Source organism: Vigna umbellata, chromosome 1, assembly GCF_029865625.1.
Source record: "Vigna umbellata cultivar VRB3 chromosome 1, Vumbellata_1.0, whole genome shotgun sequence".
Taxonomy (NCBI): domain Eukaryota; kingdom Viridiplantae; phylum Streptophyta; class Magnoliopsida; order Fabales; family Fabaceae; genus Vigna; species Vigna umbellata.
In genome coordinates this window covers 102,557,750-102,577,839 of record NC_142165.1, presented here as the reverse complement: position 1 = coordinate 102,577,839, position 20,090 = coordinate 102,557,750, and the positions used below count along the sequence as shown (strand labels likewise).

Below are 20,090 nucleotides of genomic sequence, written 5' to 3'. Positions count from 1 at the left end.
TTTCTTTAAAAAATAAAAAAAATAAAGTTATTATATATTTAAGTATTTGCCAATAACTCATTAATTGACTTAAATGTTAGTATTATTATAAAAATATTAATTGGTGGCGAAGGCAATTAACAGATAAATTTTTCATATTCACAGATTGAAAATAAGTTCACTTATTATAAATATTTTTGTGACTGGTGACCCTCTTCGAAAACCTTAAACTTGACTGAAGATTCCAGAGTGGTCTTTAACACATATAATGGACCAATTAAACAAATAAACAAACATATAATATTTTGTTGTCTGCATGCATTGATTATGTAAAGTTCACTTCTTCAACTCTGGAACTCGTCACAGTGGTAAAACGGCACAATGGAGCTGAACTCGTTGAACTTGAACATGAGATCATCCACTTCCTCATATCTGTTGGAATCTTCATACTCAAAGTACGTTTGAATGTGATCAGGAAACGCACACTGTGGCAACTCAGACTCCATCTGTGTCGACATATTGGCCACAGATGTCATCTCCATCATTTCCTTGAACTTTGATGACTGAAGCAGAAGCTCCAATGCTGACGTGGCACCTGATGCACGGGGCTGATGTGTCACCGATGTGGCTTCTTCTACAACAGTATTCACTGAATCCTGGTTGTGGAGGAAGCTTAGTTCTTGCTCTTGTTCTTGATCAGGGTTTGGGGTGAAGTTGCTGCTGGTGCAATTGTTATTCATGTCATTGAGATTAATGCTAATCTGGTCATTATTGTTGGTGTTGTTATTAGGCTTAAGCCACTTGATGTAACGGCTGAGATCGAAATTGGTGACAGCATTGAGTCCACGGTATTCTATAGCTGCCAGGTCATAGGCCGTAGCAGCTTCTTCTTGGGTAGCTGTGATAATTATATACATAAATTAAACAGATGACAGATTTAAGATTTTTATAATGATTGATATCATATAATCAATTTAAACTTTGTTTATTATAACGATAATGACATGTTATTGTATAGTGCGTAGCAGGAAAAGGTTAAGTTAACAAATCAGTTAAGAGTTGGTGGCTTTTCTGCCTGCCCCCATTGAATACTGCTGATAAATTCGCCATACATGACCCATGCAAACCCATGGCGTGAGAATAAGCTAATTAATTAAATAATAACGGAATTGAATGTGATGGACCAAACAGATTTATTCAAGCAGTACTTTACTTCTGGATGGTTTTGATTTACAAAACTGATTTAAGTTTCAAATGGTGATAATTTTATGCAAGGATTGATCACTTGTAGAGTTATAGCTGTGGCACTTGTTGACAAAAATGAAAATAAAAGCTTCATCTTTGAGATGTCAGACGTTAAATATTTATAATGATAATTACTAAGATTAAACTTTAATGATTTTTAATAAGATATATATAAAATCCAAAGTTATCCAATGTTCACTAATTAAGTGTTCCCACTGCACATATAATAGCAAATACTAGAGAACAACAACAAGGTAGTTACGTAAAGATCCAAAGCATTTTCGTGTATTAATTACGTACTAATGATATTGTAGTATTTTCTTACCGTAAGTTCCCAGATAAAGATATTTATTGCCAAAAACTTTGCCAATCCGAGCCTCCCACCGTCCATTGTGATGATGTCTGATCATAAGAAAAGTCACGAAAATATTATTAACTATAATTAAGATGATCACTACCACAGACGCATGGTTGATCTCCAAGAGTAAATATGAAACATTAATGCTTAATATAATAAGTATACCTTGCAACCCCTCTGTATTTAGAAATCCCTCGAGAGAAACCACTGCTTTTCCTGCGGTTTAATATTGAATAAGTTCTTCTGCATATGTAAGGAATAGTTTTTTCTGCAAAATCATGTTTTTACCTCCTCAGAGATCCAATATACTCCTCCCGTGATTGACCCTCCATTTCTTTCAGTTCGTTCAGATAGTTTGATAACTGCAAATGAAACACAAATTTAGTTTGTTTTGTTCTAAATTAATCCACACGAACCATGCATACATATATGTAATGTGAAAAACCACAGAACATAGATTAATTAGAATATAATTAAGTACCGGAAAATTAAGAATGGTATCTTGACCCCAGTATTTTAGTGCAGCTAGATCATAAGCATGTGCTGCTGCCACTTCATTGTCATAAGCACCTGAATTACAGAACCAATTTCTTAATATCCATGTAACCGAACATGCTGATTCTTTAATCAATGTATAATCTAATACACGTACCAAGGTAAACTGAGGTGGTTACGTATGTGAAGAACCCCCACAAGATTGAGAACACCGCATGGAAGTAAATCACATTAAAAACATCAGCCAACTTCATCAAACATTAAAACTGCACATATACATATGTAAGTATTTAAAGAGCATGAAACCTTGTCGTCCTTTTTTGTTCTGTGTTTCATTCCAGCAATGCTTGTCCCATAAATGAGCTTCGTAGCGACCAGTCCATCGGTGCCTGGAGATGAACACCCATTAAATGAAATTAGCTAATGATACGTAAAATGATTGGAATTGAACAAGTTGAGATAGAAGAACATGTATTAACCTAGTGACTCCTCGGTATATGGAGCTGCGTTGAGGAGGGGAGTCTCTGGGGACACTTCTCCTTGTTCGTTTGACCTTGGTGGGGACAGTGTTGGTTGCATTAAGATTATTGGCAATGTTGGTCGCATTGTTTTTCTGGGTTCGAAGCTGTGAGTGTGATCTTTTGGCCATGGAAAAGGTTGCACCATGCAAGAGAAAAGAAGAATAAGATATAGATGGATGGATGTTGATGATATTAATGGTTCATTAGAAAAAATAAGTTTTTTTTTCTTGTATATATATATATAGAAATGTATGAATATGAAATATATATAAGTAGTGATTTGAAGTGAAGAGGGTTTGTTTATAAAGGAATGGGGTAAAGGATGGGTTAGAATAGATTGTGCTGGCAAAGATGGGGAGAGCCGGCTCAAACATGGATGTTTCTGGCCGTCTGTAAAATCGGCTCTATGTTAAATTCTTTCCCTCTTGTCTTCATTCTCACTTTCTGCATGTCATGTACTTTTCAATACGTTTTCATATCTCTTTTATTTCTTAATATTATACTAACTTTTTCCTTTCTTTTCTACCTATCTTCATTCTCTATCATCACCTTCCTTCTCTTCTCATCTTTTATTTAGGTATATATAAATCTAGCTTACAATACTTTTTTAAAATGATGATATATGAATCCTAAATATGGGTTTAATTTCTTACTTATAAACATGCATGATATCTATTAAAATTTATCCAACAAATTTTTACACACATTTTATATTTACTATTTTATTCTTTAATTTCTTTTTACAAAAGCTAATTTTTTTAATAACTAAAATATTTCTAAATTTGAGTTGTCAAATGGTACAAGTGGTGCAAACAAAAAGAATCATGACATGGTGTTATATATGTTTAAAGTCATTAGCCGGTTGAATATGCACAGCTTAACCAAAGAGGGTGATTTTGGAGCATACAAACATGCGTTGTTAGACCTAATTATCAACACAATAGCACATGTGGTTGAACCATTTACTTCAAGTTTTTTCGAAAGAGAAATATGAAATGTATAATATAATACTAAGTTACCTAATGTTGTCTCCTTAGACATGGAATTTAACAGAGAGCAGTTGCCCCATGTTACAATGTAGGTGTAACTACCCCATGTGATGGATTAAAAGGGTGATGCAGTTTTTGGGTTTGGGGTGTTCCTCTTTTCCACCATTTTCTGAAAATTCGTGCTTTTTTTCAAACTTTAATGTTTGTGGTAGGGGCCTAAGAATTAGATCATGGTTGAAGTAAGTAGTATTTGGTTCTTATAGTGGATGGAGAGAAAGAGAGGTAGATGGAGTGGCATGCATATTGCACTCTGAATTGTTAAATGAGAAAACCACATTTGCGTTTTACCACCCAAAAAAAGATGTGCATTGATTAGTCATGCATCGCTGTTTAGTAGAAATTTGGTAAGCAAACCGTAGCTCATTTTCAAACACTCACTCTCACTTCCACTCACTTAGACTCACCTAAATTACACCTAATATACCAAACAACCCCTTTTTCACTCTCTTCTTCTTTCCTCTGTTGCACCCTATAATTTTTACCCATCTTCATTTTTCTTTTCTCAATATTCTAACTTCATTTCATAATTTTCAGATATATTAAGTTTGAAGGAAAAAAATTAAAGGAGTTTCAATTTTATTTGTTTCGAAAGATTCTGTTTTTGTTTTATCATTTCTGTTTCTTATACTTTTCTGTGTTTTTTTTAATGAAAATTAAATTAATATAAATATTGATAAGAAATTGCTTACATATTTATATATAATCAGACAGTGGAGATAAAGTAATTGAATAAATTAATCTCTAATATTCTAAGATATTTTTATTTAGATTTTGTTTTCTTATCAATGATCACGTGCAAACTTTCATACCTTTTAACAATTAATAAAAGTGTATGCACTTTTATAAGAGATTTCGATGTAATATTATTAAAATAAGTAAGAAGTTTCCTAATGAACCTACTAAAATATACATAATAGAATTAAGAAAAAAAATCAGAAATTTAATACAATTATAATTGACTTTGTCTTTAGAAAGCAAAACCATTGAGGAGATGGAGGAGATGGAAGTGTGTTAAATATCTTATATTAAATAAAATCAAATCAAATTATAATATATAAATGTTGCAATTATCATTCATAATTTTTTTTAGGTTAAGATGAACATAAATTCAAGATGATATAACTCATTCTATTGAAGTTCTTCTAGGATATTATATTGTATTCAATTATTAGATTTCTCTTAGACTATTTATAAATATTTAATCTTATGTTGGTAATGTTGTTAGAAAAAAAATGAAAGAATACTAATGAAAAAAGTTGGGAGAAATAATGAAATTCGTTGTCGATAAATGATTGTCACACAAATTTCAATTAATTGCATATTATCCTTCTATTACATGATACACCTCACAAAACTATCTTGTGAAATATTTATATTAGTATAAGAAGAATTAAGACCGCTTGATAAATATAGGTTTAATTGCTTCCTTTGTCCCCAGTTTGGTTGAATTGTGTCAAATTCATCCTCATTTTTAAAAAAGTTTCATTGTCATCCTCACGTGTATAAAAGTGTCAATTGAATCCAAACATAGAAAAAATTTGTGTCAAAGTAGTCATTTTTTCTATATTTCTGTGTCTTCCTTTCATATGTCACTTCTCTGGAGTTATGAAAAGCCTTAAATTGGATAAGGTAAAATGAATATCTGTACTTGATTGTATGAAAGGAAGACACAGATATATAGGAAAAATGACTACTTTGACACAAAGGACGACAATGAAACTTTTACACCACGTGAGGATGACAATGAAACTTTTTAAAAAATGAGGATGGATTTGACACAATTCAACCAAACTGGGGACAAAGGAAGCAATTAAACCATAAATATATTATTATCTTAAATTTAACCATATGAATTAGTTAATTGTGTATGCTCCTTATATTATAGTAAAAGTAGCTGAATTTATTTGACACGTCTCTTAACATCACCAATCAAATAAAAATAAAATCGAAATATAATATACAAGTAAATCTACAGATTGATTTTGTGACGTTAAGTATTAAAAATCATAAATTAACTACTATATAAGAGATGTTTCTTTAATGATAGAAATCACGTAGGTAACAAATTAAAACAAAACAAAAATATCATCTTGATTATTCATTTGTGAAATACTATTACGCCATATTTTTATTTTAAAATAATTTTTAAAAGTGAAAACATCAACTCTTAACAGCCAATCAGAGTTCATAATCTAAGAAAAAGAAACCTTGGTCTTTTCTTCTTGCACCTTCCTTTTTTTCTTCCTGCACTCTCATTTAAATTACAATAAAAACCCTAAATTAATCTCAGTACCTCCTTCCATGTGCCCCGCATACCTCCATCTCCATCTCCATCTCCAAGCTTCAGTTCATCTCATGCATGGAGTCACGGGAAGAAAACAAACATTTGTAGCCTCAGTTTCTTCTCCAACGGTCCCTGCCAACCACCCCTCCCTCCGTCCGGCGGAAACTCTGGCGTCCTCTTCGTCTAGGCGTCGACGCGATGCATGTTCAGTTTGAAAATGGCGTGGAGGTAGTAGATCTTGTGGAGCTCTCGGGTGGCGAGGTTGCAGTGTTGATTTTTCCGGAGGCAATGGCAGCCTGGAGGAGCTTCTCCTTGGTTCTCTCGTTGCCTCCGTCGGAGTTGCAGGTTACTGGCGCTGCTGAATAAGAAGAAAGAAAGAAGAAGAAATTAGATTTGAGGTTTTTATTATATTTTAATCAAGGGTGAAGTGGGATATTAGAATTTATGGAGGTGTAGGAAGAAATGACCAAAACCCTCGCATCACTGCAATTATTAAAGCCCAAAAGGAAAGCCAGAACCAGTGAGAAGAAGCCCAACACGACATGACCCATCCCACTGATTAGCATAGGATAGGATTTCGGCCATGTTATCCAATCTTTTATTTCCAAAATCATCCTTAAGTTAAAGGTTAATTTTTTTTTATTTTTATCACAAATTTTTTATTTATTTTTCAAACTCTAATTTTACTTTATTCACAGCAACTACATCTCCATCCCTATCTCCATGTCAACTCAATCTTCTTCTACCTAGTTGTATCCATATCAGATATGAATATTTAATTATTTTTTGTTGATGAAGTATATAAAACTATCATGTATTCGATTATATCTAATAATTATTATTGAGTTTTAGTTAATTAATTTTTTAAATTTGAATGATGAAAATAAAATTAATAATAAAAATCTATTAATCATTTAAGAATAATTTAAAATTTGTATTCACATATTTCTATTTTTTTTATTTAGACCTATAAAATTGAATTTATTTTGTAAGATATTAAATCTTTATAATTTATATTTTGTTGCGGTTCATTTAAATTTAGTTACTAAAAAAGTTAAATTTTTTTGGACTAATTTTTCATATAATTTGATTTGAATTCTAATCTAACTTTATATTTTATTCTTTTTAAATTAAAAAGTATAAAATATATGTGTGGTATCCAGTGACATAAAAAAAAATATACTATAATATTTTTCAAATACTCAACCGATAACATAGTGATTAATAAATTTATCAAATTAAATACAACTAAGTAGAAGAATATTAAATTAGGGATGCAGCTGCTGTGTTCATAGAATATGAATAAAATAAAATTAGGTTTAAAAAATAAATTAAAAATTCGTGATAAAAGTAAAACATTTTAACCTAATGATAGTTTTGAAAATAAAAAATTTTTAGAAAATGCTGGAAGCATACCGTGACGGTGGAGGAGCAACGTTCCTTTTTTTTTTAGTACAATGTATAAACGAGTTTTCCATTGCACTCGATTTATTTTATTGTTCAAATCCCAGGATAATTATATATTTATTTATTATTAGACCATAAAGTTCACTCATCACCAAACTATTCTATTTGTTTCAAAATTATAACAATTTAATATGTTAAAAAAATAAAAATTAATTATTGTTTCCAATTTTCAACGAAATATTAATTATTTATTATCAGATTAGTTGGTTTTCTTTATCTCAATAAAAGTATTATATTAGTTGGGAGTGGCGTTATTTTAGTAATCTTATTAAAAAAGAACATATTTATTATTGGTTGTAATTCATGTAAAAAAAATAAAAATTGCGACCAAAGATAATAATTCGCATAGGCTCAAACATTCATCATAATGGTTCAGCATAGGTAATTATAGAGTAAAATGTGTTTTCTATTTTATCTAAAATAAATAAAGTTCTGTTTTAGTCCTTTTAAAAAATGTTTTAATTTCATCTATTTAATTTTTAAAGTGCATTACTTTTAATCCTGGTTTTTACAGACATTAGTGTAGTATTGGTTAATTCACAAGTACCAAATGACATGACATGACAAGAAGAAGAAAATGGTAAAACAATGTCAAGTTTCGAAGATATCCATATCAAATTGAATAAATGAAAACTAATAAGGTAGATACAAATACACCACAAGTAAAATAAAAATCAAAGTTATTTAAATTAAACAAACTAAAAATAACAAGGTTTAAATGAAAATGATTGAAAAACAAAATGGAAATATATTAACGAGCTTTATCCTATTTTAACTTTATTTTCATTTAATCAAATAATCTATAATTTTAGTTTCTTTATCCACCTCTTTACTTCCATATAAACCAACGAGACATAAAAATTTAACCTAATATTATTCATAAAAAAAATTAAAAACACAGTAAAGATCTTTATAGATATCTTTAGTTTATAATAAATTGATTTTATAAAGTAAAGATCCACACATTTACATGTTATTTTTGCTAAACTATAATAAGAATTCATCATACTCTTTATTCGTAAAGTTAGTATGGGGAAACTTTTATTTCATGATTTTAATAATTAATTTTATCCTATATATTCTAAAGCGTATCATTCTAATAACCTTCGTATTTTAAATTGTTTAATTATTTTCACCATTTAAAAAATAGACACTATTAATTCCACCACTAAATTACCGTAACATTTGTAAGGATTGTTGTCGAGGTAAATATTTATTTAATTTGAATAGTGTTTTTTGTGCTTAAACTTTATCTGTTTAACATTTTCATATTTTATTAAATAAAAGTGTTGAATATTATAATATTTACTTTGTAAAACTAAAATAAGTGGAGCACTAACAAAGTCTAGCTGACACAACTAAGTCTATTATATTTTATTTTCAAACAAATTATTTTTCTAAAACATATTTGATTGGTTATAATGCAAGAAATATGTCAATATAAATTCAAAATAAATTATAAATAATCTGTATCTGTTTCTAAAGTAAGAATGAATACAGATTAACACTTCAATTTATAGATTGTTTAATACTATTGTAGAAAACGTGAATACCATAGAAATCAAAGATATTGTAGAGTGAAGTGCCTCTGAAGGGGAAAAGAGTATAATAGGTGTAACCCAGAGCGAAGAATCGCTGGCGAAGGTGAACGATAAGGATGAAAAGCCTTCGCCGGAGCGGCAACAAGAAACACGGCAGAATCATGCCGGTGAAATCGAAGCGATTCGAACGGCGATTGGTGAAGTTCGAGGAGCTTCCGGAGTACTTAAAGGATAGCGAGTTCATATTGGACTATTACCGCTCCGAATGGCCCGTGAAGGAAGCCTTGTGGAGCATCTTCGCATGGCACAACGAAACCCTAAACATTTGGACGTACGTCACCAATTCAATTCCACCAGTCTTTCCTTAAACATTTCAATTTTAGCGCGATTGTTCCATTTGCTTGATGCTTAATTTATCGCGCTTGCTGACTGCAGGCATGTAGGAGGCTTTCTTATATTTGCCGTGTTGGCGGCTTTGAGCACCACCCCGGAGATCTGGAATTGGCTCAGGTATGCTAAACGCAGGATCGCGGAGTCGTTTTTGATGTTTCTGTATAGTGTTAATTCGCTAGGAGAGTGAATGAATGAATGAACTGATGTTGTGTGAATGTGAGATGGGACCGCCAGATCCTTTACGGCGCTCGGATCGCCGACGATGGCGGCGGAGATTAATAGCTCTGACAGTGACGCATTCTTGGTAATGTTTTCTAAGTTCATCTGAAATTTTTTATATAATAATGGTTAATAGTGACAGTGATTATTAATTTTTTATGCGTGTATTGCAAAATTAATTTCAGAAAGTTTATTGTTAGATAAAATAATGATACAAATTAAATTAGTTGAAAGTGTCTTCGGTCACCTTTCTGATCAGGAAAGCAAGGTAGACATGGAATATTTTATGCATATAAACTGAAAAACAATGCTAGAAGCACCTATTGTATTTTTGCCAATTCAAAATCTCCAAACAAATATTCTATTAATCTTCCTATTTAAGGCGATATTAAGTGTTTTTTATGTTTAACATTAAATGCATTTACTTTATCTTTTAAAGAAATTAAGAAGATATGACAAAGATTGTAGTAACATTAAGGACAAATCTTACTTACATATTTAATGAGAAAATCAAACTTTGATTAGAAACAACACCATCCATACCTACCCAACACTATCAGTTTTCTTCTGACATTAATTGTGGCATAACTATCTATGATTGATTTTGGTACTTCTGATCTACTCTTCATCTATTAAACAAACTATGATCTTGGTGTAATTCTTAATTTTGTATACCTTATATTTATTTTGGTTCAATTGAATCTTTTAAACCCAAAATATTCATTTAAAATACTACCAGAAAATAATTTAACCCATTAAAATATAGAATAAAAGAAATAAACATGTGCAAAAATTTATAATTATATAAAAATTGTGAATTTTAAAAAAATTCAGGAACTAAAATGGCAGAAAAAATTGGAGAACAAAGTAGGAATCAGTAATGAAACAGAGTGCTAAGATTACAATTTAGCTTCACTTGAGATTTTTTACATTATCTATTAAAGTTTAAGCATCACTTCTTTAATGCTTTCGCATCCTCATCCCCTTTTAGATTTTCACCACAATCTTGTATATAGCATTATAGAGAACAATGTTATCTTACTCATCCTATTGTAGACAATGTTATAATCATATTTTCTAGATTGTACTTTGCTATAATTTGATGGACAATGTGGGTCCCTTAACATAATATAAGTAATATAAGTAAGAGCTCATTAGCTATTCTACCTATTGTTTGTTTTGTTTTTCTGTTATGTTTTTCAGGATTTGCATTTTAGACAAGTTATGGACCCATCCATTCTTAGTGGGATGAGAGGATTTGGGGTGGCGACAATTCCTCGATGGCCATGGTTCGTTTTCTTAGCTGGAGGAATGGGCTGCCTAGCTTGCAGTTCTCTTTCCCATCTTCTGGCCTGCCACTCTAAAGACTTTAACTTATTCTTCTGGCGTCTAGATTATGCTGGGATCTCTCTTATGATTGTGTGTTCCTTCTTTGCCCCTATTTACTATGCTTTCTTCTGCAATCCTTACTCAAGGTTATTTTATTTGGCGTCAATATCTCTGCTTGGAGTTCTTGCCATCATTGCCCTGCTTGCACCTTCACTTTCTACCCCTCGGTTCCGACCCCTCAGAGCCACCTTATTCCTTTCCATGGGCTTTTCAGGTGTCATTCCGGCAGCTCATGCTGTTATCCTGTACTGGGGTCAGCCTCATATATTTGTTGCACTTGGATATGAGCTTGCTATGGCCATTCTATATGCCACTGGAGCAGGGTTTTATGTTTCTAGAATACCAGAACGATGGAAGCCTGGAGCATTTGACATCGCAGGGCAAAGCCATCAAATTTTTCATGTCTTTGTTGTTCTCGGCGCACTTGCCCATAGTGTTGCCACACTAGTCATATTGGATTTCCGACTGAGATTACCTACTTGTGCGGATTAGCCAATTAATACATACATGTTTTAGAACACTTGAGAGAGATATTGTATCAGTTTCCTATTGCATGCATTGTCATATTATTGGAGTGAAAAATGGTTGGGTAATTGAGAGAGACCCTTCAACTTTTTCCTCAGAGCAAAGTAGAGTGATATTGTGTTTTAGCAATTCTGATTTTTTTTACAACTTTTATTCTTGACGTAGTCATAGAAAATGTAATCACAACAGAAAAAAGGGCATTATGAAGAATGTTGTATTTTCAAGCACTCTATGTTTCAGTGTATTGTCTTGTTAACAATAATACTGCGTAGTAAAGAAGAAAAGTTGTACAAAAATGCATGCAACAAAAAAAATTAATCAGTTAATTTTAATAAAAGATACACCTGAATATATTATGGATAGAAAAAGAAACAGATAGACACACATTGCTAAGCTTAAATTTAAACTTCTTGCAGAGATAAAAGACAAATGTATTGTATTTGAAATATGATGGGACACAGATGAAATATAATTTTTTTCATTGAATCTCATCCTAAACAATGATGACCATGTTTATGTGTTTAATAATGCAAAAGAGACAAAAGTCATTAAGTAATTGATCTATATTATGCTTTTAAGGAAGATTTTAAGATAGTTTGTCTTTTACTTATTAAATGATTGGAGATCTGATGAAAAAGTAATAACTAATGAGAAATTTTGTGGTGAAATTTTGTAAGTAAATTTTTTTAAGCTTTATTTAATTCTATATTATAAGACGAGGTTGGTTATTATTTATATAATATAAATTTATCTTATTTTAATATATATGAGATTTGTAACACAGTTCGATCAGAATCTTTTAAAAAAAATTCTTTCATTTTTATATTGGCGAAAATAACCTTTTATCTTATATTTGTTTGGCGGATTAACATATTGATTTAGATGATTAGCTGCATCATATTAGGTCTATTATGAAGCATAAGAGTCTTCCAATAAATCTTATATAAGAAAAACTTATATATTAAATATGTTTTTAGTTTTTATTTGAAATTGAAATTCATTTTTGTCTTAAATTTTTGACTTCAAATTTTAAAACTAAATAGATATAATCATTACAATTTAATTGTTTTAACTTTATCTTTTCTACTTGTGTTAAAATGTCGTTTAACATGTGAAAAAAAAATAATGTTATTAAGTTAAGAAAATTATATTTATTTACTTTTAAGTTTAAAAATAAAGATGTAATAAATTGTAAAATAAAACAAATTTTAATTTTATGTTTAAATTTATATACTATAAATATACTATAAATCTATATGCTAATGATATGTTAGAGACTTTAAAGCCAAGAATAAAGTATATTCAGATAAGTTTTGTAAGAAAATCTATAAATAATTCTAATTATTATTTACTAAAATTCAATTTAGTAAGCAACATAATTTATTTTATTCGATGAAGTTTTATGTCATAACTAATATGATTTTTTTCAAAAACATATATTAATATAAATATTATTTATATTGTGACATTTAAAACATGCAAAACTTATGAATTTTCTTAATAACATGTAAAACAGGTAATTCATATATGCAAATTTTAGTCTTAAGAAACACTTATTTTATTTTTATTTAATCATATATGGATTTTTAAATAAATTTTAATATTGTACTTTTTTTTAAACTAACCATATTTTTGATATCTCACTTAGTCCCTGACATTATACAAACATGGACATTAACATTTGCCAAGGAGAAATAACTTCTAAACTAATATTATAGACTAAATCTAACTTCAATGACATCTTGAAAATTTTATTTAAATCTAGGAACTGATACAACGACACCAATCAACTCCCAAGTGATCATTCAATTTATTTATTTTTATTATTTCCATTAGATCATTCAAGTAACATTCTTTCAAACCCTTTAGCATTTCTGGATCTGTTAGTTCACCTTCCAACTCAGTTGCAGAATATAAGTGGGTGGATTGAGCTTATTCATATCTTAAGTATGATCTGAAACTCATAAGATGAACAATAGCAGCCCATTGATTCTATGTTTACAAGATTTTCAACCAAATTCACACTTCATTTGTTAAAAAATTTAAGAATCTGTGTCTGTTGGCAGGAAAAAAACAAGAAAAATACACAAGGGAACAACAAGAAAAGCTGCAACCTTAAGCAATTCCTCACTCTCTGATGTTATTACTCCGATCCTCGACCAATCACCGCTGTACCTGAAACAACATACATTTGTGCATTTTCATGAATTAACAAACTCAACCAGAAAGAAAAGAAAACATACTAAGCAACTAACCCGGCATCAATGAACCCCAATCCAAACACTCCAATGGCAGCGCGAGCAATATTTGACTTTGAAATCTTCAGAGGGGAAAAGGGTCGCAGTTGGAGCTTATCATTCTCGTCAAAATCCTTCCTTTTAGCCAGCGTGGTTCCAGACCTTCTTCCAATTTTTTTCATAGGAACATAGTAATTGAAGCCCAAAACACCACACCTAATTCCAGTGCCTACCATTTTCTCTTATCCACTGGCTTTTCACAGTAAACAAGTTACGTTAGCTTTAAGTCACCCAAACAAAGAAGGGTAGCCTCGTAATTTTCATTTAAGGTAAACCAAACTACACCAATCGAAATGAATATAATTTCTACATATTTTTTTAGAGGAAGTGATAATTATATTTAGTTTTTTTCTCTCATTTTATTTGACTTGAGAAAAAAATTATCTCATTTTTATTTTTATTTTTTAATATTAATAGATTTTTTCTGTCCTTCACCATTTATTATAGTTCAGATAAAAAAAATATAAATATAGTAGATAAACTGATTAATACACACATTAGCAATCATTAGCAATGAAGATCAAAATAAAACTGATTATAGTTCAGATAAAGATTTATTTACCATGAAGGTTGTCATTCCACTAAAACAAACATTAGCAATAACTCAATGACACAAATTTCGCGAAAATCAAAATCAAAATAATATTTAAATTCTAAATTTATCAAATATCACATTATTTATAAACTTTGATAAACATTGTTTTTAAATCCATTAATTTCTTTTATTTTCTTTATCCTCATAATCTCGCTTTCACATCTCTCTTCTCTTAAATCTATTATCTTAAATCCTTCTTTAAAAACAAGCTCTCCTCAACGAGAAAGTAAAATTTATTTTCGTGTTATTTGTAACATCTCAAAAATATAGCACACAATTATATACACAGGTGTTAACATTTAATAATATGATAGAACAATTACTACAATAAAAAAGTCAAATTTACAGTTATTACAAAAATAACATAAAATTTTCCAAACTTTACAAGAGCTTCCTATACTGCTACCGAACGTTCATCATATAACCGAACAGTTATATTTACAGAACAAAAATAGTGAATGGTCGGTTCACCAAAACTATCTATACTATATGACCGAACGGTCATCTCCTATTCGGCAAGAGTCTCACCGTCCAGCTCCTGTTCCAACGTAAGCCCTTCGCCTTCTGCTCATTTCCAACAAAGATGATCATTGCAATAGAAAACCGAATAGCAACATGGATAAAAACATAAAATAAGGGTAAGCTACTATAATTCAATTAAGCATGCATTCGTACATGAAATAAAACTACAAATCATTACAGACCGAACGCTATAACATACAAGAGCCAACGTAGATATCACACATAACTTGAATATCATAATTTACGTACAACTGACACTTGACTTGACCATCCGGATTGTATGAATACGTAGCTTGAGGCCGTTCGTGCACTCGAGTGGTGTAGTAACTGAAAAACCATCAGCTGCCGCCCGAGGTTAGTCCGTTATAACTCACCCAAGAACCTATGGGCTAGGACCTCCCGCCATTCTCACACAATGACTTACCCATCTCTACTTGAGAATTGGTAATCATCAGAATATCAGGATGAACTCCGTGAATTTCATTATCCGTATTCATACTTTACCACCACATTATCCTTACACTAAGACATTCCTTCCCGGAATTCTCTTCCATATTACTTGAAACATAAACTTTTACTTGAATACCAATAATATTTCCCATACATAATAGATCATTGCTGTAATAAACAACCAACACCAAGCCATAACATCAGCATTGAAAGATCAAAGAACATTTCACATAAGAAGATCGAACGCTCAAATAACACCATCCTTAATTACAAACGAACGGAAAGGATCTAAACAACAGACGAATATAACCTAACGTTTATTTAATAGATAGGACTTTGACATGAGCCGAACACAGCTTAAGAATAAAACACTCTAATTAAACCAAATACTTAATATAAGACCGAACCATATTTAACTATCCTCAATACTAGAGCGAACGGTATTTCACTATCTCAAAGTAATAACGAACGATATTCTACTATTCTCAAAACAAGGACGAACGCTATTTCACTGTCTGACAAAACCAAACGCTTAAAGCTTATACTGAACACTTATAATTATTCTTACAAACTATTCATCCAACCTAATACTTTCAAGGAAACCGAACATTAAGACATTTTAACTGAATTACACATAAAATGGTATCCGATCATAAACGAACGTATTTTAAGCCTAGTCCAAATACAAAGTCTAGTAATAATAATATATGAGTTATCACAAACTAAAATACCTAATCCAATAAGACTCATTATAAATGTATATAACCATCAACACTTGATATATTAATCACTTCCTATAAATCGAACTATTATACCCTGGTAAGGCTAAAATGCTAAATCTATTGATAACTTATTCCCTGACCATAATCGAACGGTTGAGACCGAACACCCAACTATTCTACATAATTTTGTAGAATCCTTATAAACTTATACAGAACCACCAAAAACCCAGAAACATGCATTTCATACATTCATATACAAATCATCAATCAACTCATTCCATATATACACAAAATCATCACATGCATAATTAAATTTAATAGCTTTCCTTACTTCTTAACAGACCGATCGCTCACAATACGAATTTTGCACCACGACTAACACTCAAACGCCCAGATTCACTGATTAAAGAAATGAACCAACCCAAGGACCGGAAATATGATCAGATTTGAAGAAGAAGAAGAAGACAACTACATGCAACCATAAACTAAACTTGCATGTACCCAAAAACTAGACTTTCTTAGAAGTAAACGAACCTACCAGTTCAAACTACTAAACAATCGGTTGAAAGGAGGATCCTTGCCACCAGCAACCTTACATACACTCTGATGGATGATCAGATGGAAGAAAACGTGAGAATTAATGGAGGAAAAGATGATAATTTTAGAGAGAAGTTAGAGAGAAGGAGGAGAAACAAGTTCAGAAGGTTTGGAGGAGAAGATTGCATGCAGAAAGTGGAACCAGCTTTTAAAATTTTAGATTATATATTTCTTCAGCAAACCGATCGTCCACTCTCCTACAGCCACCTGTCTTCCACTTCCTGAGTCTTATTCCCCTCTTGCAGACACAAGTTTCCTACTAAGATGAAGAATTTAATGATTTTGACATATTTATTTAATATTTGAAAAAAAGTTTTATTTTATTATCTTACAAGAGCAACAGAATATTAAATATTCTTTAGGTCAATAACCATTTATTAAGGAATAAAAAATAAATAAATAAAATTTCTAATATAAAAGAAAATATATTAGAAATTGCATAATAGATTGTATAATAAATATAAAATATTAATTATATTTCTTAATTTTTGTCTAAAATATTAATTTCTCATAGAAGAAAACTAAACATACACAGGTCATAAAATAATTTGCCACCGTTGGGGTTTTGAACCCTGCGTGTAGTTTGTTGCAGTTGCAGAGAAACCCTGGCAATGGCAGCTACGGCAATGCACAAGTTCCCCCAAGACCAATATGTAGACGCAGTTCGTTGGCTTCCTCAATTATCTCCGTTAGATCGATTTGCGGTTCTTGCTTTATTTGATTTTGATTCCGATGCTTCATCTATCCAAATCCACTCTCTCACCCCAAATCCCTTCTCCCTCCATCCCCAATTCTCGTGGTCCTCGCCTTCCCGCATTTCCTCTCTCAAGACCTCGCTCTTCCTTCAGAAACCCCTCATTGTCGCTTCCACCGCCGCCGGCTCTCTTCACTTCCTCTTCGCGGATTCCTCGGACGCCTCGTTCGACTCCGAGGTATCGCTTCCCGAGGGTACGCTTCATTCCGTCCCCGCTTCTTCCGTCGACCTAATGGACGGTGGCGTCGAGTGCGTCACCGTCGGGGAGGATGGGAAGGTCAACTTGGTTGGTGTTGGGGAGTCGAATTTGAGTTGCCGGAGGTTGTTTGATAGCGGCGGCTTGGTGTCTTACACGGCGGCGAGGTGGGCCTCGTCGGTGGAGTTTGCTACCGGTGGGTACGGCTTCAGCCTTCAGTGGTGGGATCAACGGAAACCGGGAGGACCGGTTTCTAATTTTAAGGGTAACTGGTAAGAGAAAAATGTTACGGCAGTGAAAGCGCATTTATTTCATCAGTGATTTCAAAATGGATGCCATCTCTCTCTTGAAATGTGTGGCATTTTTTAATTCCTATGGTTACTACTTCACTATCGGCTAGATGTGCGCGTGATGATATACATATAGAAGTTTATTGTTGTTAGAAATCTGCCTGATGGTTGCCCTGTAATTATGTTTGCAGGGATAAAAATTTGAGTTCAGGAATTGTGCACTCCATTGACATTCATCCGTCACGAAAGCACACCTGTCTGGTAAGATGCGTGCATTCCATTTGTTATTTTGTGGATTTGGCCATAGGATGGATAATAAATACATGTCTCTCTGTGAACGTTCATGCAAAGATCTGGGAGCATTGTCTCCTCGATTTTTAGATTTTATATTTTTCCCATCGATGGCTCATGCTGGTACTTCTTCATGCTCAGCAGTAGACTACTAGTTGAACGAGTACAAGTATTACCCTGCTAAAGTTGAAATTATGAATGTTGCATAATGTCGGGAGAACTAAAATGCACTTCTATGATGTGTTGGTAATGTGCTTTATCTGCGATCGAACAAAATTTAGGGGTGGTTTAATGACATTATGGGAGCTGTTGTCTGTCTTTCACTTCTGCATTAACGACTGCTCTGACATAAATGAATAAAAGAATGAGTGATAGTTGATTTCTTGTATCAGATTTTAATAAATTAAACTGGTGGTTTCGAACCTTAGAGATGCGTAGTTCTTTTTCTTGTATGCTGCTGACATTTCTGGGATTATAATATATGCTCAGGCTGGTGGCTCCTTGGGTACTGTTTTTGCTTGGGATCTTAGGTGGCAGCAACAACCAATTATACTTTCTGGTGCAGGGGCTGGGACTGGAGCCAGCAACACTATGATCCAGTCAATATGTGAAAGCGAGGTTTGGGAGGTACAGTATGACCGTTGCATAAAATCAAACACTTCATCAACCCGGATCTTACCTTCCATGATCTGCTCAGAGGATGGAATTCTCGCAGTGATTGAGCAAGGTATGTTTATTGGAATTTGCAAAATTCTAATGTGCAATTTACAGTCTGTTTACAAGTCAGTGGAACCAGAAAATTTAGGAAAACAGTTTATTTTGTTCTTAATGTTCTGTTTTCATTACTTGTTTTTTGTTTTTAATTACCAAAATATCACCGCATTTTCGTTTTGTTTTTTGTTTTCTAATATTTGTATAGGAAATGGTAAAAAAGAAGGGGCCTTTTTGCAATTAAAGCTAAGCTAGTATTTTTCCAAATCAAACAGCTTTTGAATATACTGAAATGGTGGGATTGATTTGGTGCTTCTGTGACGTCTTTATTGTATAGGTGAGGAACCTGTTGAGCTTTTAGCTGAAGCTTGTGCAATCAACAGCTTTGATATTGATCGACATAATCCATCGGTAAGTGACTGGCAGCTAATACTCTTTGCATTACTATTATGACGGAATTATTTTGTTGTTGCTTTTTAGCTCTTAATTTTTCGTTTCTTAAAAACAGATCAAGTGTGCTTGTTTCTTCGTTGTCACACTTATCCTTGGTTGCTAGGAAAGTGAGAAACTCCATGGATTTTTTAAATGGAGAAACAAACGCACTGTAAATAGTTTTTGTTTACATTAATAAAATAGAAATGGTAGAAAGAGAAAGTAAGGAAAAGATGAAAGTGGTAACTTCCTTTCTGATGATATACGACTACTATGCAGGATGTGATATGTAGTTTAGAATGGGAAGCAGTGGCCATATTGACAAGACAATAACATTCAGAGTTTCTACCATTTGGTGGCTTGAATTTCAGAAAGGATAAAATTGCAAGTGATACAAAGGAGTGGAGCTTTTAACGGACTATTTATCCTTTTTATGTATTCCGCAATGTTCTATTCGTTTTGTAAAGCCATTTGCACGCAAATGGATTTTGGGATTGTACAATATGTAGCATGCGAAAAGTGACTCAAAGGGGCACATTCTACCAATTCCTACTACCTACCACCCGAATTACCTAAAGTGCATTCCCTTGTTAATGTGAACACGAGGATTTATTTTTTTAATTTATGTTTAGAAGAAAGAAGAAAACGAAAAGAATGGAAGCAGATATTTTCATTTTTTTTCTTGTTAATCCTCTACCAAGGAATTGAAATTCATGTGAAGCCCGCTATTTTCAGCACCATCTCTTCCTTTTTACTCCATATCGGCTG

General features: G+C 32.1%; 4 protein-coding genes across 4 annotated transcripts; 2 read left to right on the top strand and 2 right to left on the bottom strand.

The window, feature by feature from the left end:
• Positions 1-193: 193 nt before the first annotated feature.
• Positions 194-2,806, bottom strand: LOC124836647 (AP2-like ethylene-responsive transcription factor At1g16060). Its single transcript, XM_047311822.2, has 8 exons — positions 2,557-2,806; positions 2,384-2,466; positions 2,235-2,243; positions 2,064-2,152; positions 1,871-1,944; positions 1,748-1,798; positions 1,550-1,626; positions 194-877 (listed from the first exon to the last, which is right to left on the bottom strand). Exons 1-8 carry the CDS (start codon positions 2,724-2,726, stop codon positions 324-326), a joined length of 1,107 nt encoding a protein of 368 aa, XP_047167778.1. The 5' UTR covers positions 2,727-2,806; the 3' UTR covers positions 194-323.
• Positions 2,807-8,917: 6,111 nt separating this feature from the next.
• Positions 8,918-11,692, top strand: HHP2 (heptahelical transmembrane protein2). The gene is made up of 4 exons (XM_047311820.2): positions 8,918-9,270; positions 9,375-9,449; positions 9,567-9,636; positions 10,755-11,692. Exons 1-4 carry the CDS (start codon positions 9,056-9,058, stop codon positions 11,430-11,432), a joined length of 1,038 nt encoding a protein of 345 aa, XP_047167776.1. The 5' UTR covers positions 8,918-9,055; the 3' UTR covers positions 11,433-11,692.
• A 1,705-nt stretch (positions 11,693-13,397) lies between these two features.
• Positions 13,398-13,973, bottom strand: LOC124836649 (DNA-directed RNA polymerase subunit beta). Its single transcript, XM_047311825.2, has 2 exons — positions 13,721-13,973; positions 13,398-13,640 (listed from the first exon to the last, which is right to left on the bottom strand). Exons 1-2 carry the CDS (start codon positions 13,936-13,938, stop codon positions 13,508-13,510), a joined length of 351 nt encoding a protein of 116 aa, XP_047167781.1. The 5' UTR covers positions 13,939-13,973; the 3' UTR covers positions 13,398-13,507.
• Positions 13,974-17,183: 3,210 nt separating this feature from the next.
• LOC124836651 (Transducin/WD40 repeat-like superfamily protein) lies at positions 17,184-19,995 on the top strand. Its single transcript, XM_047311827.2, has 5 exons — positions 17,184-17,870; positions 18,080-18,149; positions 18,669-18,906; positions 19,228-19,301; positions 19,602-19,995. The coding sequence occupies exons 1-5, from the start codon at positions 17,260-17,262 to the stop codon at positions 19,653-19,655; spliced, it is 1,047 nt and encodes a 348-aa protein (XP_047167783.1). The 5' UTR covers positions 17,184-17,259; the 3' UTR covers positions 19,656-19,995.
• Positions 19,996-20,090: the final 95 nt, after the last annotated feature.

What these genes read in the sequence shown, in the direction of transcription:
- LOC124836647 (XM_047311822.2), bottom strand. Translation starts at nt 2,726, where the DNA reads ATGGCCAAAAGATCACACTCACAGCTTCGAACCCAGAAAAACAATGCG. An exon ending in ATACCATTCTTAATTTTCCG is followed by an intron (nt 1,945 to 2,063) that starts GTACTTAATTAT and finishes TTTCATTTGCAG; the next exon opens with TTATCAAACTATCTGAACGA. An exon ending in TCTTTATCTGGGAACTTACG is followed by an intron (nt 878 to 1,549) that starts GTAAGAAAATAC and finishes TAATTATCACAG; the next exon opens with CTACCCAAGAAGAAGCTGCT.
- HHP2 (XM_047311820.2), top strand. Translation starts at nt 9,056, where the DNA reads ATGAAAAGCCTTCGCCGGAGCGGCAACAAGAAACACGGCAGAATCATG. An exon ending in GAGATCTGGAATTGGCTCAG is followed by an intron (nt 9,450 to 9,566) that starts GTATGCTAAACG and finishes TGGGACCGCCAG; the next exon opens with ATCCTTTACGGCGCTCGGAT. An exon ending in CTGACAGTGACGCATTCTTG is followed by an intron (nt 9,637 to 10,754) that starts GTAATGTTTTCT and finishes TATGTTTTTCAG; the next exon opens with GATTTGCATTTTAGACAAGT.
- LOC124836651 (XM_047311827.2), top strand. Translation starts at nt 17,260, where the DNA reads ATGGCAGCTACGGCAATGCACAAGTTCCCCCAAGACCAATATGTAGAC. An exon ending in TCTCGCAGTGATTGAGCAAG is followed by an intron (nt 18,907 to 19,227) that starts GTATGTTTATTG and finishes TTTATTGTATAG; the next exon opens with GTGAGGAACCTGTTGAGCTT. An exon ending in TTGATCGACATAATCCATCG is followed by an intron (nt 19,302 to 19,601) that starts GTAAGTGACTGG and finishes ACTACTATGCAG; the next exon opens with GATGTGATATGTAGTTTAGA.
- LOC124836649 (XM_047311825.2), bottom strand. Translation starts at nt 13,938, where the DNA reads ATGGTAGGCACTGGAATTAGGTGTGGTGTTTTGGGCTTCAATTACTAT. An exon ending in TTGGGGTTCATTGATGCCGG is followed by an intron (nt 13,641 to 13,720) that starts GTTAGTTGCTTA and finishes ATGTTGTTTCAG; the next exon opens with GTACAGCGGTGATTGGTCGA.